The sequence below is a fragment of the Corythoichthys intestinalis genome, chromosome 2, assembly GCF_030265065.1.
Source record: "Corythoichthys intestinalis isolate RoL2023-P3 chromosome 2, ASM3026506v1, whole genome shotgun sequence".
In the NCBI taxonomy this organism is placed as follows: Eukaryota; Metazoa; Chordata; class Actinopteri; order Syngnathiformes; family Syngnathidae; genus Corythoichthys; species Corythoichthys intestinalis.
The window spans coordinates 54938404-54964983 of record NC_080396.1 but is presented as its reverse complement, the minus strand read 5'-3'; the positions used below and the strand labels follow the sequence as shown (position 1 = coordinate 54964983).

At 40.7% G+C, this 26580-nt stretch overlaps 1 protein-coding gene across 5 annotated transcripts in view; it reads left to right on the top strand.

The window, feature by feature from the left end:
- Positions 1-26580, top strand: part of LOC130907496 (leucine-rich repeat-containing G-protein coupled receptor 6) — a 68836-nt gene that overhangs the window by 21319 nt on the left and 20937 nt on the right. For 2 of the 5 annotated variants that reach the window (XM_057822664.1, XM_057822655.1), the window contains 3 exons: positions 581-652; positions 13389-13460; positions 21028-21099. In XM_057822664.1, coding sequence (XP_057678647.1) covers positions 581-652; positions 13389-13460; positions 21028-21099 — 216 coding nt within the window. Of the gene's footprint in view, positions 1-580; positions 653-13388; positions 13461-14388; positions 20949-21027; positions 21100-24954; positions 26445-26580 lie in introns of those variants that run through there. The other 3 variants (XM_057822672.1, XM_057822685.1, XM_057822677.1) reach the window with 3 other exon arrangements.

Genomic DNA, 26580 nt, shown 5'->3' with positions numbered 1-26580 from the left:
TCACAAGCTGACACTGAAGTTGTCAAAGCCGTACAATTTCAAACTGTTGCAAAGAGTTTGCATGCATGCAGGGAAAGAACATCGGAACATGCCCCTCCTTAACCTCAGCAACCGCAGCTGCGTCAACATTCGCCCCCAACAAACTTAGTGGTAGAGTGTGTCAGAGATTCAGAGGGATGTAGTGTGTCTACCTTACAGTAATGTGCAAAACCTGGAAGGATGTGGGCTCCCGAAAAAAGGAGTAATGGGATGGAGCTAGGTATGAGAAAAGATCAAGAGGTCAAATCAGAGGAAAATTAGAGTTAGAAATCTGGAAAAGGAAAAGCTTAATGTGAAGGAGAAGGAAATTAGCTGTTCGAGAAAGATTCACAGAGGAAATGTTCCTATATTTCCGTCTCCTCCTCCTTTAACCACTACATACCACTCATCTTCTCTGTGTTCTACTCTTTATTATGGATGATTGATCACAACATGAAATAAACCTCCTCAACGTATGATTTACACGGCCTGACAATCTTCAAAGACCACTGATAAGCTTGCCTGTGCATTGATTGATTCTGTTGTTTACCACTCTTTTTAGGGACCTGAGCATGAATAACATCAGCGATATCCAGCCAAGAGCTTTTAACCGACTACACCTGTTAACAGAACTGTGAGTATGGAATCATTCAGCTCATATTTAGTTCATAACCTTTTATAGTAACAATTCATACATGACACAAAAGTCATAGGCTGAGCGGCTGATATGTGCTCCCCTCAGTGACAGCGATTGATGACTCTGGCCTGGCTCTCATCTCTCCTACTGAGAGAGTGCCTGAAGCAAAACCAAGTGTGCCTTGGAATGACTCCTCAAAGGAACCTGATATTCATTTAGACTGAATATTTTTTGTTTATAGCATTAAGCTAGTTCTAAAACCCCATATTTTACGCTGTCTTGGCAGATGCCTGTAATGCACACATGCAAGTCTTAGCAGAAGCATAAACAGCCATAGAAAATGTTTTTACAATTTTAAGCAACACCTTAGAAAAAGGCGTGAGTTATTTTGCAGCTTGCAGCCTTGTTAAGCATATGTTATTAAGCTAGTAGGTACAGTGTACCCTGATTTCACACTATAAGGCGCACCTGACTATAAGCTGCCACCCACCAAATTTGGCACAAAAATGGCATTTATTTATAGATAGGCTACACTGGACTATAAACCGCAGCTGTCCTCACTGGATTATGGGATATTTACATCAAAAGATATTAAGCTGTAACACTTCATCTGACAGCGGCATCATACGACTGTCATAAGACCAAATGAACCACCATGAAGCTTTGAACCAAATGGCTACAAAGCTTCATTGCTTCAAGAAGCTTCATTTGGCCATCACTGCTACCTTGGGGGAGGCAGTCAACCTCTGCTTCCACCTGCTGTCAACACTTTTGTTGTCCAACATGTCTCTTAGTATTCATTGCAGGGCTACAGATGTAAATAACAATCAAAATTCATGTTCTGTGCTAATTATGTCTTCAATTACTGTTCCAGTAGTTTCATTAATTGCTAGTTAATGTATTTGGTAACACTTTATTTTGAAGTGGTGCCATAAGACTGTCATTAGACAATCATAATTACAGCATGACACCGTCATGAGCATAAATGAATGCTTATTTAGTGTTATCCAGCAAATTATCTAAATTTTGAATTGATGTAAAAGATCCAAGCTGGACATAAATGGAGTTAGTGACATAATTTGCTGAATGACACTTAATGACATAAGCATTCAGTAATTCCCATGATAGTATTATGTCATAGTTATGATGGGCTTATGACAGTCTTATGACACCACTGTCAAATAAAGTGTTACCTATTAACCCAAATAAATGAACAAATAAGCAGCACTGGACTATAAGCCACAGGAATCAAAATGAAGGAAAAATGTAGCTGCTTATAGTCTGGAAATACAGTGGGGCAAATAAGTATTTAGTCAACCACCATTTGTGCAAGTTCTCCTACTTGAAAAGATTAGAGAGGCATGTAATTTTCAACATGGGTAAAAGTCAACCATGAGACACAGAATGTGACAAAAAAAAAAAAAAAAAAACAGAAAATCACATTGTTTGATTTTTAAAGGATTTATTTCCAAATTTGAATGGAAAATAAGTATTTGGTCACCTACAAACAAGCAAGATTTCTGGCTGGCAAAGAGGTCTAACTTCTTCTAACGAGGTCTAATGAGGCTCCACTCGTTACCTGTATTAATGGCACCTGTTTTAACTCATTATCGGTATAAAAGACACCTGTCCACAACCTCAGTCAGTCGCACTCCAAACTCCACTATGGCCAAGACCAAAGAGCTGTTGAAGGACACCAGAGACAAAATTTCAGACCTGCACCAGGCTGGGAAGAATGAATCTGCAATCGGTAAAACGCTTGGTGTAAAGAAATCAACTGTGGGAGCAATTATTAGAAAATGGAAGACATACAAGACCACTGATAATCTCCCTTGATCTGGGGCTCCATACAAGATCTCACCCCGTGGTGTCAAAATGATAACAAGAACGGTGAGCGAAAATCCCAGAACCACACGCGGGGACCTAGTGAATGACCTACAGAGAGCTGGGACCACAGTAACAAAGGCTACTATCAGTAACGCAATGCGCCGCCAGGGACTCAAATCCTGCACTGCCGGACGTGTCCCCCTGCTGAAGCCAGTACACGTCCAGGCCTGTCTGCGGTTCGCAAGAGAGCATTTGGATGATCCAAAAGAGGACTGGGAGAATGTGTTATGGTCAGATGAAACCAAAATAGAACTTTTTGGTAAATACACAGATTCTCGTGTTTGGAGGAAAAAGAATACTGAATTGCATCCGAAGAACACCATACCCACTGTGAAGCATGGGGGTGAAAACATCATGCTTTGGGGCTGTTTTTCTGCAAAGGGACCAGGACGACTGATCTGTGTAAAGGAAAAAATGAATGGGGCCACGTATTGAGAGATTTTGAGTGAAACTCTCCATCCATCAGCAAGGTCATTGAAGATGAGACGTGGCTGGGTCTTTCAGCATGACAATGATCCCAAACACACAGCCAGGGCAACAAAGGAGTGGCTTCGTAAGAAGCATTTCAAGGTCCTGGAGTGGCCTAGCCAGTCTCCAGATCTCAACCCCATAGAAAATCTGTGGAGGGAGTTGAAAGTCTGCGTTGCCCAACGACAGCCCCAAAACATCACTGCTCAAGAGAAGATCTGCATGGAGGAATGGGCCAAAATACCAGCAACAGTGTGTGAAAAGCTTGTGAAGAGTTACAGAAAACGTTTGGCCTCTGTTATTGCCAACAAAGGGTACATAACAAAGTATTGAGATGAACTTTTGGTATTGACCAAATACTTATTTTCCACCATGATTTGCAAATAAATTCTTTAAAAATCAAAAAATGTGAGTTTTTTTCCCCACATTCTGTCTCTCATGGTTGAGGTTTACCCATGTTGACAATTACAGGCCTCTCTAATATTTTCAAGTGGGAGAACTTGCACAATTAGTGGTTGACTAAATACTTATTTGCCCCACTGTATGTTTAACTAATTAAGATTTTGTCAACTGAACTGAAAAGCAGTAAACCTTCTAACAATATGACCATTTAAAGTTCAAGGACTCCATTCAAAAATTCTATTCCTTGTTATTCATTGGCTGATTAGAACTGTTTTTGTCATAAAACTGGCAAAAAGCATTCTCGATCGAGGTCTTTGAGAGGGAGAAAAAGAGCTTGGATGGAGCACCATCTGTTTTCTTAGTCCAAAGACAATGTGTTTTAAAGTCTAAATATTACAGTTCTTTCTTTCAATTGCTCATGTAAAAAATGTGAAAATTTGTTTTGTTTCAAGAGCAATTGCTTCATACCTTCTTCACTGCTTCCTGAAGAGAAATTTAGACACTCCTGAAAAAATGGGGGTGGAGAGTGGCCTCCTTTGTTTCTTAAACATTAACTTCTTTCAATTTCTACAGCAGGTGTGGCCAAACATGTGCTCAAGGGTCAAAGTTGATTTTTAAAATTAAGAGAGGTGAACATCATCACCATCGTTATTTATTTTTAACCAGGCATTCATATTTATATGAAATTGTTTTTTGTTTACTTCTTTTTGTTTTGTTTTATAACAATCATACAATTATTTTAAAATGGCAAGAAAAGTCAATCTTATTTATATCGGACCAATTTACAAAATAAGTCACTGCAAGCTATTTCATACATTGAGCAGGTCAAGAACCATTCATTAAAGAAAAGGAACCCGCCTTGAGCCAACACTGAGGACTGAGGTGAGGAAAAACTGTGGGCAGACAGTCTGTGTCAGCCTGGGCTAAGATGAAGGGACAGTAGAGAGGAGATAGAGTGAGAAAACAAGATAATAAGAGCAGGTTGCGCAGTAACGGGACAATAATCTGCACAACAAAAGTTAGGAAAAGTCCCACAATGAGAGTAATATTGACAGAAATTGTGGTCTGTTCCATCTTATCAACAGCAAGAAAATGTAACTGTGAAATGGTGCACAAATATAAGCAGAAAGATATACATAACATGATGAATAAAAAAAATAAATAAATAAAAAGCTTTTTGGCACAGAAACTTTAATCCCCACCCGTAGTGTACAGGGAGAACGCCAAATAAACTTATTCCGTTGACAATATACACTGCAAAGGTACACTGCATGTTAGCAAACCTAGACAGGTGTGAGAAAGCTCGAGCACTGTATTTACTGGCAGCACCAGAGAAGCCAATACTATGTTGTGACTAGTTTAGTAATAAATTGTTTTATGTTTGGCTTTAGATCTTAACCTTTCCATCCTCTCTCCATATACCGCACACCTCCATTCCTTTTCATGTCAAAGCAATTCATCTCCATTTCACTTTAGGCTATTGCAGGTCATTGTCAATGTTTCTACTTCAGATACTTTCCTCATGGTTTTATGTCTTTCCCACGTAGTTGAAACTAAAAGACATCTGTTTTGTAGGAGTACAAAACAGATCTTTCAAACCATAGACATGTGATCCATTTTAATAGCTGGTTGTATATTAATGCATTTTATCTCCAGTTAGTATTGTTGCCTTTTTGGCGTCAATGACCATGTATCTTACAGTGCTGGCCAAAAGTAATGGCACCCCTGCAATTCTATCAGATAATAATTAATTTCTCGCAGAAAATGATTGCAATTACAAATGCTTTGGAAGTAATATCTTCATTTATTTTGCTTTCAATGAAAAAACACGGAGGAGATTAGAAAAAAAATAATCATTACCATTTTACACAACATTCCAAAAATGGGCCGGACAAAAGTATTGGCACCCTTTGAAAAATCATGTGATGCTTCTCTAATTTGTGTAATTAAGAGCACCTGTTACTTACCTGTTGCACATAACAGGTGGTGGCAATAACTAAATCATACTTGCAGCCAGTTAAAATGGATTAAAGTTGACTCAGCCTCTGTCCTGTGCCATTGTGTGTACCCCATTGAGCATGGAGAAAAGAAAGAAGGCCAAAGAACTGTCTGAAGACTTGAGAAGCAAAATTGTGAGGAAGCATGGGCAATCTCAAGGCTACAAGTCCATCTCCAAAGACCTGAATGTTCCTGTGCCCACCGTCTGCACTGTCATCAATAGGTGTAAAGCCCACGGCACTGTGGCTAAACTCCCTAGATGTGGAGGGAAAAGGAAAATTGACGAGAGATTTCAACGAAAGATTGTGCTGATGGTGGATAAAGAACCTCGATTAACATCCAAACAAGATCAAGCTGTCCCGCAGCCTGAGGGTACAACAGTGTCATCCCGTATTATCCGTCGGCGTCTAAATGAAACGGGACTCTATGGTAGGGTACCCAGCAAGACCCCACTTTTGACCCAGAGACCAAAAAAAGGCAGGCTGGAGTTTGCCAAAACTTACCTGAGAAAGCCAAAAACATTTTGGAAGAATATTCCCTGGTCAGATGAGACAAAAGTAAAGCTTTTTGAGAAAAGGCATCACCATAGAGTTTACAGGAAAAAAAACGACGCCTTTAAAGAAAAGAAAACGGTCCACACAGTCAAACATGGCGGAGGTTCCCTAATGTTTTGGGGTTGCTTTGCTGCCTCTGGCACTGGACTGCTTGACCGTGTGCATGGCATTATGAAGTCTGAAGACTACCAACAAATTTTGCAGCATAATGTAGGGACCAGTGTGAGAAAGCTGGGTCTCCCTCAGACACTTTCAGCAGGTCAATGACCCAAAACACACTTCAAAAAGCACTAGAAAATGGTTGAAGAGAAAGCACTGGAGACTTCTAAAGTGGCCAGCAATGAGTCCAGACCTGAATCCCATAGAACAGGGGTCCCCAACCTATTTTGCACCACGGAGCGGTGTGATTTGGGTCTTTTTTTTTCACGGACCGGTGTTCTGTCAAATTTTGCACCCTTATAAAATTTTGCTCCCAAAGCTTTTGTGACAGTGAAAAAAGCCCTCTTTCATATTCATTTGGGCTCTAAATGATATCCAACGGTGCAAAAAAACTATTTACATCATAAACATACATGTGCAACACGAAAATGGCGTAAATTAATGCTTAACGACACGGCAAAGTCGTGAAGTGAGAGAGCTGCGTGCAGTTGTTGTGTGCAGCTAACATTGCAAACGTAAGTTAATATTCCTTTCTTTAAAGAAAGTTTGTAGTGTGTACTTTTGAATCGCTGCATTTGCGGTCATTTTTAACGTTACGCGCACGCCAAATTTGTCAGAACACCGGCAAAGTGCGGCAGAAAAATAAAGCAAACATAAAATAACATTTGTTTTTAGCCCCGTCGTGTTAAGTGCAGGGAAAATACAACTCACCCGCTGAATCAGTGGGAGGCCTGAACTTGCTTCGTTGAGACGAGATGGTCACAAGAGACGAGAGTGAGACAAGCCCGCTTCACAAAGATATGATGTTGGAAATTGTAGCACAGTATTTAGTGCTCTCCTAGCGATGTCAGGATATTCCACAATGACTTTAATCCAGAACCTTGGCAGAGTTGTTGTCTCAAATGTACGTTTAAGGTCGCGATGATATGCGATGTCTACAAGTTGATATTCCTGTTGCACAGACATGCTCGAATCACTCGGTTTATTCACATACGGGTCACGAAACCACTCCTTCGCAGTTCGTGGGTCTTTAGTGATTGGAGAGTAGCATAGATTTTGTTTTCTTCGAGGTTGAAGGCTCATCTTCTAGCTCGTCAGGTTCCCTTTTCCCCGTAAAAAATCTGTCCAAAGACGTCTGTTTTTCAGTCATTCAAGTGTGGGGACAAATTATTTCCGGGAACAAATGTGATGGGCGACGTCATACGTTATTATCGAGGCCAAGCGCACATAGATATACAAAACAAGATGTACTGCTAACGGTCCAATCAATGCATTTCTATGACGACCTCCTATCCTGTAGTTGTATATCTAGAGTAGACAGGGATATTGGTGTGTTAAGCAGCACAGGCAAAAGTCAATTGGCCAGAATGCAGTCGTTAATAATTTATTTTCTATTTCTGCGCGGCCCAGTACCATATGCGCCACGGACCGGTACCGGTCTGCGGCCCGGTCGTTGGGGACCCCTGCCATAGAACACCTGTGGAGAGATCTGAAAATGGCAGTTTGGAGAAAGCACCTTTCAAATATGAGACCTGGAGCAGTTGGCCAAAGAAGAAGGGTCTAAAATTCCAGCAGAGCATTGTAAGAAACTCATTGATGTATACCGGAAGAGGTTGTTCGCAGTTATTTCGTTTAAAGGTTTTGCTACCAAGTATTAGGCCGAGGGTGCCAATACTACTTTTGTCCGGCCCATTTTTGGAGTTTTGTGTAAAATGATAATGATTTTTTTTTAATTCTCTTTTGTGTTTTTTCATTGCAAGCAAAATAAATGAAGATAATATTACCTAAGCATTTGTAATTGCAATCATTTTCCGGGAGAAATTGAGCATTAACTGACAGAATTGCAGGGGTGCTAATACTTTTAGTCAACACTGTATTTATGTGACATTTAATGAAGATGTCTAAATTAGATATGGTGCTTATTTCTTTGATTCTTTGTGTATTTCATGATATTGTTTGCCTGCCTCCAGCAAATTATCTACAATTTCATTGTAGGTTTGATTGATCTTCCATTCCTCTTTTTAGCTTATAATTAAATGTTGTTTCATGAAATTATTGAGCGAACTTTCAAACACCCGCAAAGGACTGTCAGTCAAACGGAGGATTAAGAAAGGTCCGTCTACAGAATGTCAAACAGAAGAATAAAAGAGTCAGTTGCATGTCTACAGATTTAGGAGATAAAAACATACGAAATACAGTAGGTTTCCACCATGTTTATTTTCAAGTAGAGCAAAAGGTCAAATATGCTCTTTCACATTAGTACTTCTTGAGAAGTTATTGGGATGGAGTTGCTTATGGAGTCACTCAACTAGCAAAACAATTAAATGTTCTGAGTATATGGAAGGAATACTGCTTCAGGAGAGCTAAATTAAATGCTAAAACACAACATTAGAAAACATCAGCAACAGTAAATATTTTAATTTTGCCCAATCTTTATCCTCTGGGTACACACACACACAAAAAACATCTGGGTTAAGTTATATTTTCCTTTTTTTTTAAAAATTTTTTTTATGTCAAGCCCCAACACACACACCCCACCCCATGTTGACTCCTTGAATTTGTATGCCATGCATTCATTTCTTTAACAGTTTTCATCCAGTTTTAATTCTACTTCTTTCTACTTCCATAAATCTAGAGGTTAATGCCAGGTTAAGTGGTTGACCCTAAGAATGGACCTTTCAACAGAAGGAGAGATCAGATTTCTGTTGATGGATAAAAGGTGTTAAAGGTTGTGCATGCCTGAGCATTTGTAAATACAGACACACACAAAAAAAACAATCTTTTACTACGATGGCATATAATTAATATGGCTTTGCTGCCATATTATATTATTGGAATATAAAAGTTGTCACATTTATTTATTTATTTAAAAATTTAAATAAAGTACCATTACTTTTATACAATAAGATGATAGCTTATCATTCAAGAAAAGTTGAAGTTAAGTCACTATTGTCTCAACCCGTACCATTATTTTATACAATAAACTGATACTTTTTTTTTTTTTTTGCCTATTTGGAGCCCTGTGGCTTAAAGTGTATGTTAGTTGTTGATTTTTATAGGTAAATGATCTGTATGTCTTTTGTCTATAATGTGGACACATGCTGTTTGAAATCCAGTGCATCTTCTATACAAACACTTTTCTTGTAAAATTTGGTGGGTGTGTCTTATAGTCAAGTACAACATATAGTTTGAAAAATATAGTAGCTGGATGTAACTATACTGACACTAGGAAAATGAACAATAATAAAACCACTGTGGTCTCTTTTATTTATTCTTAAAACTAATTTCAGTGGGGTGAAAGACGTGAAGAAGTGGAGTTTTTCTTTATGCAAGCACAAGGGCCAACTAAAGTCCAAACCATCCTGAAAATCAAATTAAAAGAAAAAAAAAAAACAGCTGGGGCAATGCTTTGACAAGAGCAAGGTGCTTTTCATTAGAGTCAGATTGATTTGGAATGATTATGAAAGCTAAAGTGCGGCACATTCACCCATATGTACATACTGTATGCACATATATAAACAGACTGATGTCATGGAAACTGTCAACACAGCAAAGGATGATTTGGTAAAGTCGATCAAGGCCAACAAAACATGTTTTCACTATCCGTCTGTACTTTGGATGTAATAACACATTAAAACATATACTTTCTTTCTGTCTGTCTGTCTGTCTGTCTGTCTGTCTGTCTGTCTGTCTGTGTTTCTCTCTCTCCCTACACACACACACACAGGTCCATATTTAACCCATATAAGACTTCACTAACCAATAAATAACTGTTAGGGAACCCACCCCATTTGCACAGTTCAAGCCAATACCTCAAAGCCCTGATTGTACTACAAGTAATCCAGTACTGGAGCCCACTTCCAACGCATGGTCACATAGTACCCAGCCCGCATTTACACCACATGGGGTCCAATTGGTCATGTTGGCTGGTTATAGAGTGCCATGAAAAAGCCACAAATCATTTTGTGTGTGTGTTTGGGGGGTGGGGGGTATTTGTCCACTCAAGTGTTTAATATGGTGAACCAAATGTTGTTTTATTTATTTATTATTATTATTTTTAAGAAAATATACTACTTAAGGCTATTTGCAATTTTATGCATCACACACTTTCTATTTAAGTGCTATCCTGATTAAATAGGTCTGAAGGTAAAAAGGCTTTATTATGGCCAGGGAAAAAAAAAAAAAAACTTGAATAAACAATGTTCCAAAAATGCAATCAGCCATGGTCATTCATGATTGATTTAACAAAGGGAAAATATATTTTTGATAATGGAAAAGATAGTTTTGAATGGTTTGACTTGATGAACAAATAATTTATAAACGTCTTTTATGTTTAATAGTCGGATATTTACGTTTGGTGATCTTAAACATTGAAGTGGTGAAACTATGGGGGGAAAAAAAAGAATTCAAATAGTGCAATAGTAACGGAATTATATCTTTACATAGATAAAAAAGTACAGTGATATGAAAAAGTATCTGAACCTTTTGGAATTTCTCACATTTCTGCATAAAAATCACCATCAAATGTGATCTAATCTTTGTCAAAATCACACAGATGAAAAAAACAGTGTCTGCTTTAACTAAAACCACCCTAACATTTATAGTTTTTCATATTGTAATGAGGATAGTATGCAAAGAATGACAGAAGGGAGAAAATAAGTGAACCATCACATTTAATATTTTGTGCCCCCCCCCCCCCCCCCCCTGGCAGCAATAACTTCAACCAGATGCTTCCTGTAGCTGCTGACAAGTCCGGCACATCGATGAGGACTAATCTTCGCCATTCTTCTCTACAAAACTGCTGTAGTTCATTCAGATTTCTGGGATGCATGAATCGCTCTCCTTGGGTCATGTTACAGCATCTCAATGGAGTTCAAGTCTGCAGTTTGACTTGGCCGCTCTAGCACAATGCATTTTGTTCTTCTGAAACCATTCTGAAGTTGATTTACTTCTGTGTTTTGGATCGTCGTCTTGTTGCAGCATTCATCCTCTTTTTAGCTTCAACTGTCTGGCAGACGGCCTCATGTGTTCCTGCAAAACATCCTGATAAACCTTTGAATTCATTCTTCCATTAATGATTGCAAGTTGTCCAGGCCCTGAGGTAGCTAAACAGCCCCAAATCATGATGCTCCCTCCACCACGCTTCACGGACTGGATGAGGTGTTGATGTTTGTAAGCTGTTCCATTTTTCCTCCACACATGATGCTGTGTGTCACTTCCAAACAATTCCACTTTGGTTTCATCAGTCCACATAATATTTTGCAAATCTTCTGTGGAGTGTCCAAGTGCATTTTTGCGAACTATAAACGGGCAACAAAGTTTTTTTTAGACAGCAGTGGCTTCCTCCGTGGAGTCCTCCCATGAACACCATTCTTGGCCATAATTTTACATATAGTTGATGTGTGCACAGAGATATTGGACTGTGCCAGTGCCAGTGATTAAGTCTTTAGCAGACACTCTAGGGTTCTTTTTTTTTTTACCTCTCTGAGTATTCTGCGCTGAACTCTTGGTGTCATCTTTGGTGGACGGCCACTCCTTGGGAGAGAACAGTGCCAAACTCTCCCCATTTGTAGGCAACTTCTCTGACTGTCAATTGATGAACATCCAGACTTTTACAGATGGTTTTGTATCCTTTCCCAGCTTTATACAAATCAATAAACCTTGCAAAAAACCTTGATCGCAGGTCTTCAGACAGCTCTTTTGACCAGGCTATGATGCACAGCAGACAATGCTTCTCATTAAAACATTTCTTACCAGGTGTGTGTTTTATAGTAGACTGGGCAGCTTTAAACCACTCATTAGTGATTGGGCACACACCTGACTTAAATTGTTTGGTAAAAATCTCTTTCATTTGCTCTTTAAGTCTCCTTAGGCGGAGGGTTCACTTACGTTTTTTCCCCTTTGTCATTGTTTGCATGCTATCCTCACTAAAATATGAAAATATGAAAAATGTTTGGGTCGTTTTTGTTAAAGCAGACAATGTATTTTCATCTGTGCGATTTTGACAAAGATAGGATCACATTTGATGTTGATTTTGTGCCGTAATTTGAGAAATTCGAAAAGGTTCAGATACACTTTTTCATACCATTTTATATAGTAAACATTGTGTTAACTGGCATTTTTGTGCAACATCGTAGTATGCATTCAATATACGGTTCAAGACCTTTTGAATTTTTACCTGCACTTCTATTGGCATAACTAAATGTTCAAGGTGTTGCTTTGACGACAAACCGTTCTGTGCTCTTCAATCTGTTAGTGTGGTTGTTCTGTATTTGTTTTAATAAATACACACTTCAAGTGTGTGAGAATTGGCAGGTACATGTGAATCTGAATAGTTCGCCAGCGGAGTTAGTCCACCTGACAAATACCGACATAAGTATTGGATGTGTGCCCGTGTCTGTTGCCATCTGCATGATAGTGGTGATTGAGGTTTAGAAGTGCAGCCAGTATTCTCTCATTATGTGACTAGATTTACACCACGACATATGACTGTCTGACTAAAGAGCAAAAGGTAGAGTAAGGGGATGCCAACGTGTAACATGTAACGTGTGGCTTCATGTTTAACCAAATTGGGTGGTCTCAAGCTGTGAAGTGAAAATCTGTGTTTAAACTGAGCTTCCAGCTCCTGACCTTCAGAGTTACACTGTTGGACTCAATGCTATTTATTTGGACATCTTATACACACTCACAAGTGACCATTAGGTGCTGTGTTTGATAAACAAGCTGATTGGATTGCTTGTATGAATGTGTGTGGTTTTTCTCCCTTGCACCTCAAGGCTCTTTAGAATGAGCCCAATTTAAATCAAGGACACGGAAAATAGCACAACCTGTCATACAACACACACATGCATATAAAACGGATATACCTTACCACACACATACACACACACACATGCACGCACACCCCCACACACTCGATGTACAAGCACACATTTAGTTTCAGCACTTGCTGAGCTAATCCATGTCTTATTAAAATCAGACATTACTCACTCATCACAGCTCCCTTTGATTACTTAAGGTTTCAGGGTATGCTCGGGGCCAATAGCAACCACATTGAAGGAATGGAATATTATTTGCATAGTGGCCCAACACTCACCCCAAAGCATTGAGATGAAGTCATAGCAGCACTTGATCCCAAATGCAAAAGTACAGAACAAAGCAAAAGGCATAACTTTTCTTATGGGACACACACTTTTACTGTGCATAGTTTATGCTAGTGCTTTAATTTTTTTGTCTTACTGTCTGATCTGTATTTTATCCTCTAGGCGAATCTCTGGAAATCAGCTGAAATATATCTCAGCCCACGCACTCCAGGGTCTCCACAACCTTAAAGTTTTGTGAGTAATTTCTTCCCCCTTTCAGAACTGATTTTATGGCTTTAGTCTCCTTGCCATACTGCTAGCTTATTGTTTCAATTATTTTGTGAGAAGTTGTTCCCATGAATAGTACCCTGTGCACTGAATTTATTCCTTCATTTTTTTTTTTTAATAATGTCACTCACACTATAGCAGGTGTATTTCAAGGACCTCCTAGTTGTGCCACCCACCATGGTCAAGAAGTGACTAAGTAGTCACCATGAACCTATTCTAATGCTGCTCTGAATACCACAAGAATTAAATTGGAAAAATGTGAGGAGCCAGAGTAGGGCAAGAGCTAATGAAATGTTGCCACATTTTAGTGGGTGTTAGACAAGGCGAATCTTTTAAAATTTTATGAGTACCGTAAATTTTGCAATATAGAGTGCACCTGACTGTAAACCGCACCACCCAAATTTAATACAATTTCAGAAAAAGTACACACGTAGGCTACACCTGACCAAAAGCTGCAGCTTTCCACATTTAAATATTGTATATTTACAAAGTAATATGTGACAGAGATCTGATTGACGAAAAACTTCTTTATTAACCAAACTAACATCATGAAAACAGTCGTTTTTGTCCTCCGCATTCAATTGCAGCTACACGTCAGGGCAGCCAAACTGTCACAGTCCCACTCCAAAATAATAATAACTAAAAAAAAACTTTCAACAACAACAACAACAACAAAAGTCGCTACAATTACAGAGAACAAAAAACAATCTAATTTATATTGACTTCTTGGCTTTCAGCATACAGGATCCACTTAAAATTACCAAAGTGCTTGATGGGGAAGTTCAGAATTTTGGACATCAAGCTTGATCTTTGAGTTAGCAAGGGTTTAGTTAGTCGGTGGAGTTGATTTAAAAAAATTTCGTGTAGTTTGTTATTTGTTAGCTTCAGGGCTCCGGAGTGGCTAAGCTAGCGCGAGTCAATAGGGCCATCTGAGCATGCCAATAAAAAACAACATATGCACACATGTAAATCATCGATGACCGAGGCAAACACTAGTGTTGGCTATGTTTTCAGGATATAGTTATTAAAACTACTACTATTGCATGTCAATAATTGCAGTATTAACTGCAACATTTGAGATCCAGAAGCTCTGCAGAGGAGAGGGTGGAGTGATATCACATTGTTTTTTTTCACCGCTGATATTCTTATAAGGTAGCCAGCTGCATGTAACCAGTTTATATTGTTCCTTGTTCTTCAGAGGGAATTTGTGTAAACTTTCCTTTGCCCATTTCTTCTGTTTCCAAAGCCTCTAAATGCACAATTCGCCATGTTGCCAGCCGTCAGTTAACTCAGACTGATGCTGCATTCGAGGAAAGTGGGAAGTCAGAGTTTCCAACCACCGATCTGGAAAAAATATCATTGGAATGCCTCCACTAATTTATCCCTTACGAGAAGGCAGGTTTGCTGGAGGTCAAAATGTCTTTTGATGGCCAAAATAAAAAACAACTTGTCAGGATCAGCCATCTTTGCTGTCTACATTCGCTTGGAATGCTTTCAGTTTGCAACTGGTACCCTCTGAGTGGTATAAGTCCGACTTCTCACCTTTCTCGAATGCAGCGTGAGCATGAATGGCCGAAGCACTCCTCTCTAATGTGGTTGTATTGCGCATCTAAAAAAATAATCCTGCAGAATGAAATGAATCACGGCAGTTTGGTGTGAGATTCTTTTGGCTGTATGGGTGTTTTGGAACAATGGTCTGTGTTTTGAATTTATTTGACTATGTTGGATCTGTTCGTAGATCTATATGTTTTTTTTTTTGGGCATGCTAGGAAGGTGCCATTGACTCACGCTAGCTTAGCCACTCTGAAACCCTGAAACTAAGAAATAACTTGCAAACTGCACGGAATTTGTTGAAATCAACTCCACCAACTAATTAAACCCCTGCCAACTCGAACATTAAGCCTAATGTCAAAAATTCTGAACTACCGCTTTAAACTCCCAATCACTCCTTCTCCAGGTATCACTTTCATTGCCCACGTAAGTGTCAGGGTTTGAGGGCACGCAGGTGTGTGTGGGCCCAAACGCAGGCAAAGTGAAGCGAGGCAAAAAAGGCGGTGCAAAAATGTTTTAATTAATGCCAACAAAAAACAAAGTACCAACAAAATGACCGGGGAATCCAAAAAGTCTTAACAAACAAAAGTCGGGCTAACAAATCAACTTACTTCCAAAGCAGGACAAGGAACACGAGGAACTGGGGAAAAAACGCTGACATGAAAGTGGAGATTGCATTGACAGAGACTCTGACATTGACAATGACGCAACAAGGAGTGAAAAGAAACTGCGTGCTTGTATACACACATGCAGACAAGGGGTAACGAGACAACGAGGAACAGCTGGGTAATACAGGAGGACTCTCTAGGAGCAGGAACCACAGGTGAAATCAATGGGTAATCAAAGGGACAAGTCACACTAGGAAAAAACCAACACAAAACCTAACAGTACCCCCACCCCCCCTCAAGGCAAGGATCCCAGACATCCCCTAGAAAAACAAAGTCCCAACATAGCGGGCAGAAAGGGGCCCAGAGGAGGGAGCAACATCTGCCCATCAAAGCTAGTCAGGCGGGCGTCCTGGTCGGCCGACATGGGCCGACCGGATGGGTCGATCGGGAGGGCGTCCGGGGCGCCAGACGTTTGGTGACCGCACGGGCCTATCAGGCTGGCGTCCCAGAAGAGGGAGTGCTCTGTCGTCCATGCCGCCAAGCGGTGGTAGGAAGCGGGGAGCAGCATCGTCGGGGCGAGGGTCAGGAACTTTGGAGTCTGCTGGCGGGACAGCAGCGTGGTCGCAGGCGTCTGCTGGCGGGACAGCAGCGTGGTCCCAGGAGGAAAAAGGAGCGGTTGGCGCGGGCACAGGACTACGGGGCGTCGGCGCGGGCACAGGACTGCGGGGAGTTGGCGCGGGCACAGGACTGCAGGGAGTCGGCGCGTGCACAGGACTGTGGGGAGTTGGTGCGGGCGCATGGCGTCGGCGTGGACGAGCACGCCGAGGCTTCCGGACGATGTTCTCTGGCAGACTGGGTGGCACATTACATGGTGAAATCGAAGGCGGGTTGTAGGAACTACGGCCCTTACCTGGGCGCCCCTGCTGGCCACCACGCGGAGGTCCAGGGTAGATGGCCAAATGGGAACCCAAGTAACGGTCCAGGGAAAAAGGCTGGGAAGGGGACGTGGAATGACTGAAGCGTGACAAAAACTGAGGGGGTGAAAAAAAGGGCATGGAATCAAAATCAGGGTCGGAGTCAGAGTCAGAATAAAGGAGGTCATATAAATTGTGATCCTCCTCAAAGTCTGAAAAATCAGAGTCCAAAAGAACATGTTGTTGTCTCTAGGTGGGTTGAGAATGGGATAATGGCTGTCGGCGTGCCTGCCGAAAATGAATCTTTCCTGCTGGGTCCATGAGTGGTTGCGTCATTCTGTCAGGGTTTGAGGGCAGGACGAGGAACTGGGAAAAAAACGCTGACATGAACGTGGAGATTGCATTGACAGAGACTCTGACATTGACAATGACGCAACAAGGAGTGAAAAGAAACTGGGTGCTTATACACACACATGCAGACAAGGGGTAACGAGACAACAAGGAACAGCTGGGTAATACAGGAGGACTCACTAGGAGCAGGAACAACAGGAGAAATCAATGGGTAATCAAAGGGACAAGTCACACAAGGAAACAACCAACACAAAACCTAACAAAAAGTCCCCACCAGAATGAGGGAGTCCACCTGCAAGGACTCCAAAAAAGGGTGGGTACTCTGAGTTGCTGTGTGGTGCATTAATACAAACAACCATCCGGCCACCCTCTCGTCTACCAGGGTGTATCTTAATGTACAGGCATTGAGCCGGGGGGCAAAAAGCATGCCCACACCTGCTCATCTCCTCTCACTGTGGGCAACTAAAGAGGGGATGACTTTCCAACCTCTTTCAAGAGGAGTGGTACCAGATTTCGACTACATCTTGTCACCACTTCTCAACCTCACGCACTAGATCGGACTCCTTCTTCCACGTACCAAGAGCCAGTTTCTGCAGCCAGGGAGCGGACCGCCAAAGGCCCCTCTTTGGGCTGCCACCCAACCACCTGTGCACCCAACCTCTTTGGACCCTCCCACAGGTGGGGAGCCCATGGGAAGCCCAAGGGGAACCCACGTCGACTCTTTGGGATGCGCCCGGCCGGGCCCAAACATTCAACATTGTGTCCCAGATCCAAGCCAGTGACCCGCGTCCAGGCGAGGGAAAACGGAATTCATTATAATTGCTCATCATAAGAGGTCTTTTGAGACATGCTTTGTCTGGTCCCTCACCTGGGACCTGTTTTTCATGGGTGACCCTGCCAGGGGTACAAAGCAAGGGATAAAGCCCCAGACAACATAGGTCCTAGGATCATTAGAACAAACAAACCCCACACAATGATAATTCATTGGGGGAGTACTTCTGTAATATGCTGCAACATGTGATCAAAACTGATCAAAATGAGTCACATTGACCCATTGTTTTAATTTGAAGATTTGGTACAATCAAAAAGAGTGGTTTCAGCTTTCCAATGGCATAAAATATCAACCATTACGCTATGAAATTTAATCTCTGAGAACATATGACTTCAGGTTGGGTTATCTCTGCATCATGAATTTTCAGAATTAGAAGAAAATGGAGTCAGATAATTTGTCAACAAACCACGATTTGTCCTTCGCAACCAGCTTGCTAGTGTTACCGGACAATCACCAAAGCATAGCAAAAAAAAAAAAAAAAAAAAAAAAAAAAAAAATGGCACATCTACATTTTGATGAAATAAAAAGGAACAATTTCATCCACATTTCAGTTATAAAATAAAGACTTTTGTTTTTTTACTCGACTTTTAAAATCATATCATTCCCATTAATTTGACTACTGACCGTATTATTTAAAAAAAAAAAAAAAAAAAAAAAAATAGTAATAGGAAATAAGTAATAATTGTCAACTCCTACACTGAACCCTACATTGCTACCAGAGGGTATGGCAACACCTTGCATGGCAGCAGCACCACCCGTCTAAAGCATTTTTGGCACAGCAATATTATAGATAAAAGCTCCTTACACAATAAATCCTATCCATTTACCATTTCATTTCTAGCTAATCTTTAGGTTGCTCAACAAATCAATGAATTCAACAAAGGTACTGTTAGGAGGTGCGACGAGGAGGGATCCAAATGCAGACACACGGTGGTTGCGGTGAGTAATACTTTATTTGCAACCACCACAAATAGCGTGGCGGGTAGAGGTTGCTTCATTTGGGGTAACTGAGCCGGCGTGAGACGTGGAAGCTTGGAGGAGGCAGGCGTGTAACCTCGGAAGGAGGCAGGCGTAGAATCCGACAAGGAGCGCCCAGAAGACAGGACCTGGGGCGAGAGCAAAGTAGTCGTGAGCCGGGAATCAGAGATATCATATAAAGAAGGCGAGAAGCAACTGACGGTGAAACCAGACAAGTTGATCGGGCGACGTGGTGGTGCATCCGCTGGGTTTTTAAGCTGGCTGATGATGAGTCACAGCTGGCTGCTCCACCCGTCTGACAATCGACCTGTAATCAAGCAAACTCCCCTCACCTGAGGCAGGGCTCAGGAAGGAGGGGCAGAGGCCCTAACAGGTACAGCATCCAGCAAAATTTATTAAAATGATCCTCTAACTTAAATACATGTAGGCTCTAATAAACCACAATTGTTCTTTTGTACTAAAATATGTTGTTAGAAACACATAAAATGTTAAATCAATGGCAATATTTTATAATATTTAGTCCATATTTTGACCGTTAGTTGGCGTCATGGTTTGCGGGCTCGCAGTGATGACGTAAATGGTACCTTTCCAAATGTGTAGCATGTTCAACAATTGCTTATTGCTGCCTAAACTCGCGAAGTAAAATGCCACAATGTGCTGCTTTTGGATGCAATTTCCAATCAAATGGAAACAAAGGGAGTGAAGTGAGTGGTCATGGTGGAATTATTATTTTTAGTGAATAAATCTGCATAAGTGGAAGCTTCTCCCCCTTTTTGGTCCCTGCATGCACGTATCCTACCCACCACGCGTTACAACTGGCGCCCAAACATTTTTCCTGGATCCTCAGTCAAGCAAGGGATCCGTCTATTTTCTGGATCCGTCGGTCCCATCGCGTCTGCAATAATGGTTTTGGATCTGTCCATTTTTTTTATTCGGCGGTCCCACAGCGGCTTTTTGGATCAGTCTATTTTGTGGAATCGACGGCCTGATCGCAGCTGCGATATTTCCATGGGATCGGTCTAATTCCTGGATCTTCGAGTGGGTAAAAAACGCTGATTTGGATTAGTATTGCTATCTTTTTTGCTGACTATTCTTCGTGGGAGTTTTCCCCAAATCATACTGAATAATTAAAGCACTATGGCACGCTACAGTGACGACAGTGACTCTGACGTGGACCTTACAACAATGTTGGAGTTCGTCAGGGAATGCGTGTTTGCGTACTGCTGAGCTCCCGAGTGAAGAGTGGTCAAGGTGGAAATATTATTTTTTGTGAATAAATGTGCATGAGTGGAAGCTTCTCCCCTTTCTGGTACTTTTATACACGTATCCTAGCTACCACGCATTACAATATACAAGACCTGGATTACACAAGGTGTGCTCTTTGGCCTGTACTGTATGTAAAGCACACGACAACTCTGGATGCTAACAATCTACATAATTATATTGGGATAAGTTTGAAAACGCAATATGCTTACCTTGAATATCTGCTAATAAAACCGGACTTCCCGAATCCCAACAGCATGCACTCTCGCTCCCAACCGGAGTTCCCAACAGGACTCTCTCGCATCACCAGTTTTGCCCAACTTTTGTCTTATCAGGTATTTGCTGCACGCATTTTTCCCTGAAGCTTGTCTTGTGAACGACCGACAGTGCTGTCCTGCTCTTCACTTTTCAGATCTGGTTCAAATAGGAAGGGTAGAACTGACGACATATTGGGAAAGCTAACGAGTGACGTGCTGGAATTTCGGCAACGGGACCAGTGACGTCACGCACTGCGACGTAACAAGAATGGCGACCTATCACTTAAAATAATTTTACAAACTTTATAAAAACAAAAACATTAAGAGGGGTTTTAATATCAAATTATTATAACTCATACTAACGTATCTTTTAAGAATTACTTGTCTTAAAAATAGAGGATCCCTTTAAACTACTACTCTTCTATTGTTTCTAGGTTCTTCATAAAGCAATTAGCAGTACAATACCTTAGCTTTATTTATTAATTATATCTCTGAACCATTTACTGCATAAGAGTACAAGTAACTCATGAAAAGGAGAAACAGAGCAGGAGGGGAAATTGAGTGCCCAATTGCTTGCCCTTGCCACTTCCTCATTGCTATTTTCTTCTGAGGATGACATCAACAGCCCACCCAAGGAGCTTCTCCTTTCCTTTACCTTCACTGACCTTTTCCTATTTGGGTCAGATTTTCTCATCACTCTGGTATTATTGGTGGCCTCATTTGCCCTCACCATTTGTTCATCATTAGTTAATTTAACGAATGCATTTTTTCCCCTATTAGAATGCTACAAAACAACCACCTGGAAAGACTTCCTGATGATGCTCCGTGGGACCTACCTAACCTGCTTTCATTGTGAGTCAAACACACATGTATGTAGACACAGATAGACATGTCTCATTTAGTAGTGAATGAAAAATGCCACAAGCCCCACTCCACTACCAGTTTAAGTACCTCTAAATTCAGTACGGAACTGTCTGAGTCTTAGTCTGTGTAAACGCACTTCATGGTAGCATCTGGAAGCCATGAGGGAAACAGCAGACACTGCAGGCCAGGGAGAACATCTCCAATGAGCTGTGAAACAACCTCATTTTCCATTAATTCCCCCGCTCTTCCTCTTTCACTCTGCTTTCGTCTTCTTGCACCACCCACACTGCTATCCGCTTGCTAATGATTGCTTGGTGGCTCACTTGTCTCATCTGGGGGACAATGTATGTCTACTCTACCAGTATGCACTGTATGCTTGTGTGTCTACATGGATACCCCGTATCTCACAAATAATATACACATGCCTGTTTTCAATTTTTTATTTATGTTCTAATAAATGACTATTGAATATTAGAAATCACCACCAGTGTTGTTAATCTTACTTAAAAAAAAAAAAAAGTAATTAGTTAGTTACAAATTAATTTCTCCCTCAAAAGGTAATTGAGTTAGTAACTCAGTTACTTCATTGTAACAGCAAAGTAACTGACGTTACGTTTAATGTTCTATACATTACATTATACATTCTATAACATCTTTCACACTAAAGATGTTTATAATGACTGGCTGAATTGAACTGATGTTTTCACTCCCCATCCCGAAAAAACCCCAAAGGGTACACTTTTTACATTAAAAAAAAAAAAAAAAAAAAAAAATCATCTATATAAGAGTCTAACGGTATACAAACTTTAACTTTCAAATGCTGTGAGATAAAAAAAGCCTTTTTGTTTTTCCTGTTGGACTGAACCGTGACCCCGTTCCGAGGTACGTATTGAACCGTGACTTGGGTGTATCGTCATCAGTGTTGTCACAGATTACTTGAAAAAGTAATTTAATTACTGATTACGCTTCAAAAAAGTAATCTACTTACTTTACTGATTATTTCGTTAACAAAGTAACTGTTACTTTAAAAGTAATCAGTTACTTTTTTTCCAATTTTTCTCCCTTTGCTGCCTCAAGATAAGAATGACAAAAGAAAAATGTCATCGCATGGAAATGACTTACCGATAATTGAATTTAAAGTGGGAGATCAGAATTTTTGACATAAGGCTTAATCTTAGCAGAGGTTTAATTAGTCGATGGAGTTGAGTTCAACCACCATTGACTTGCGCTAGCTCAGCCACTCCGGAGCCCGTAAACTAACAAATAACTGACAAACTGCATCGAATTTGTTGAAATCAACTCCACCGACTAATTAAACCGACGCTAACTCAAAGATTAAGCTTAATGTCAAAAATTCTGAACTTCGGGTTAGGGTTTAGGGTTAACAGCATATCAGTGCAAACGTAAAATAATGCAAATTGACTGCACAATAATGAACAACAGACATATGAATTGCACAGTGCAATGAACAGAAAGGTGGGGGCGGGCGCGGATGAGTGCTCACAACCCGGCAGTAAGCCATACACACACGCGGTCAATTGGGCCACAAAATGTGACAGCAACTAAGCACTTTACACTCAGTCGGACTTATATCACATCCCAAAAATGCAAAACGAACACGTCACCTCATGGCATAAATGTGCAACACAAATATCATGTAAACAATGCTTGCCAACTTGGAGCGATGACTGCCCATCGTTGCAACGAAAGCTACGAAACGGCCGCGCATGTAGGGGGTCCAAACTATTGCTGATACCCTCGAGCATGAAGGAAAAGTACTCACGTTCATTCGTGGATGTACACAGATCAAAATTACCTCGCACATCTCAACACACGGCTCGAAAGTGCAGCTGCACTGGCAGCATGGCCGACGCTTTTCTCGGTCCCAAAACACTTAGCGCGTGTGACTCAAGACCAAAACAAGAAGTAGTTAGAGCGGTTACCATGGAAACACGTAACAGAAACGTTTTAAGCATTTTTCTATTCAAAACGCTTTTAGTATTTGACAACAATATTCTTCATTCTACATACATTATGGCTACGCTCATACTACAGGTCTTAATGCACGAATCCGACTTTTTCGTGTTTTTCCGACTCAAGTGAGGCATTAACTTGACGGTCTGAACGTGACAAGTCACATAGAACTGGAAGATTTCAAATCCGATCTGGGTCACTTTCGTATGTGGTTCAAATCCGATCTGGGCCACATTTTTCCAGATTGTCGCGGCGGTCTGTACTGTCCAGTCTCTCAAATCGGAATTCGTGCAGCAATTACGTCATCAAAAAGCGAGAGGGACGCTACGGTAGAGGTGCAGCTGTGCGTTATTAGCGCCTAGCTTGCCTTGAACATGGCTTTTTAGGAAGTGTCGGACTTGACAACGGTCAGAAAAAAAATAAAAATGGGTTGAGGATAAGCCTGAGAATGATCGGTTTTCTGTCTGCTCCATATAAGCAATATTTCAACATTGCTTACACGGCCGAGAGTCGGGGCAAACTGCCCATATGTGTGTGTGACGTGCACGACAGTGCGTGCATGCTATCGATCCATATACTTTGAATATAAGCCTAAACTGGGATTATTTATGTCTGTTATTTGTGTCCTCTTTTTAAAAAGCCGAATATGATATCCCTGGAATGACGGAGGACAGCCAGCATGTGTGGTCATTTGTTTTGATGCTTCTGCGCATGCGGGTCGTCTTGCTCAGCTCGTGTCGGACTGCGAATTAGTGCGCATGCGTAATACTTGAATGGTATCAATGGACAAAAGCAGTCTGAACGGGCACGCCAAAAAAACATATGACAAAAAATCGGATTTGTGCATTAAGACCTGTAGTATGAACGTAGCCTATGTGGGAGCAACAAATAGTAACGTACAGACACTAAGGAAACTAACTTTAACCAGATTACTGGTGTGGAAAAATGAACGCGTTGGATGACTCGTTACTGAAAAAAATAATCAGATTACAGTAACACGTTACTGACAACACTGATCGTCACACCCCTACTATACATATATATATTTCATTATACAAGTGAGGCTTTGAATATCCTGCCCCTCCTGTCTTTGCTTCAGTTGTTTTGCTAAAAAAAATAAAAAAGTATATCTTTTCAAGGGACAACACTGACAAAAGAAAATTTGACACAATGAAAAGTAGTCTGTGTGCAGCTTATATAATAAATTTATTTCCCCCCCAAAATAACTCAAAATATAGCCATTAATATCTAAACCCCTGGCAACAAAAGTGAGTGCACCCAAATGAAAAAATGCACATCCCTAAATCTCCAAATTGAATACTGCTTGTCATTTTCCCTCCAAAATGTCATGTTACCTTTTACAGGAGTGCTGTCAGCATTGCTGCAGAGATTGAAGAGGTGGGGGGGTCAGCCTGTTAGTGGTCAGACCATACACCGTACTCTACATCAAATTGGTGTGCATGGCTGTCACCCCAGGGGGAAGCCTCTTCTGAAGACGTTACACAAGAAAGCCTGCCCGTCTCATCAGACCATAGGACATGGTTCCAGTAATCCATTTGCTTTGTATACATGTGTTCACAAACTGTTTGTGGGCTTTCTTGATGTCCCATGAAAATATATGCTTAAATATCTGCAGAAATGCGAGGGGTGTACTCACTTTTGTGATACACTGTATATATATATATATATATATATATATATATATATATATATACACTAGTATATATTATTATTATTATTATTATACTGTTGCATCTACAAGATGAAGGCCAACTTGGTGATGATAATGCACATTCAGCAGGAAAACAGCACATTATTTCCAATTAATTATACTAACATGGATGCCACGAACTGTATTTAAAAAAAAAAAAAAAAAAAAAAAAGTTATCTGAGAGTTTGACGTGCACCACTCTAAATACTAATGCTAAGAAGAATGCGAATGCTATGCTAACGCTCGGTGCCACCTACATCGCGTTTGTAACGGTGTCACCACCCTCTTCCCTCCTCCCGCTCTGCTCTATCCGGGCATCTGTGACAAAATTAGACAACTCACGTTTCATTCAACCAAATTGTAGTAACGCGCCCCTTCACATCCTCAGTAACGATAAAGGTGTTGCAAAGATGGCAACACTGCTCACCTTCAACCTGCTTACTTAATGTTTATCGTCTACTAAAAAAATAAAACATTTCATTCACACATTACTAATGATTGTGACCAGAGGCAAGGCCAGATCTTTTGTCAGTTTGTGTCAATATTCAGTCTTTTTAATCTTTACTTTCATTGTGCTAAGGTAGTGTGTCACGCGTGTGTGGTCTTTGAACAATGTCTCCTCTTTAGAGATGGCTTCAAGTCAAGAGAAAATACACCTACACAATAAAGCCCTACGTTGAACACCAGTACCTTGTCATTAAAGTAATGATAAGCCCAGCACAGGAAGATTAAGGTTGAAAAAAAAAAGCTTTGGAAAGTAGATCTTGCTGGTGTCTTTAACTGACGTGAAACACATGATTAAATAAAATTAAAGAACCGTTCCAGCAAAGTATGCTTTCATCAAAACACATAATCCACTTGATCTCATCACCATATAACTAATAAAATCAAATTATTTGTATGCAAAAGTGAGTAAGTAAACTGACAAAAAGAATACAATAACTGCATTGTGCTCATCTGTTGGCATAAGCGAATAGGTACATTTGGTCATCTGAAGAATTCAGACTGCAGAAAAATCCAAAGACCTCCTGGGCCATGTAAGAGAATGTTCTCTTTCACGTTCCCATAATCATACTCCCGACTTTGATGTAATGGACAGGAAATAGCTGCTGCTTTATTGGTTTCTGTGAAACATTCCTAGTACTGACTGGACCTTCTGGAGATCTGGCAGGTCCACTCTCAGGAACAATTATCATTTTGCCCTGGGGAGCAATACAGAAAGTTTAAGGGTCTTCCGCAGCTTTCATCTTGTGATTTAGGTCAAGGACAAACAATGTCCACACAGGATGCCGAGGGATGGGGTGAAGCATAAAAATAGAAAAATGAAAAAAAAAAAAAACACTCAAAGGACAAAGACAATGAAAATGTCATGTGAAAGCATTTGCCAGTGTATACAGTTGGCTCTCCTGATGGAAAATGACCCTTGGGGGCAAAGACCAGCGTTCAGAATTTAAATCCAGATTTTTACTTTGATGTTTCTGTTTGTTTGGTGAAGCCTGGAGGAGATGACGAGGCACAGAAGGCCTGCGCTACAGCACTCAAAGAACTATAGTGATAGATGAGGAAGTTTAGAAGAAAGCTGTTAATCAGTGAGATGACAACTACTTTACATCGGGTGTGAGTTCTTCACTTAAGTTAATGGAAAAATGTAAGTACATGACCCTACCCCTTTTTTTTTTTTCAATTTCTTGTTTATTTTAATAAACAAGAGGGGGGTGGGGGGTCGAGTACGGAATTGTGAAACGTAATGATTTAAGAATCAAAGTGATATTGGTTCTCACAAA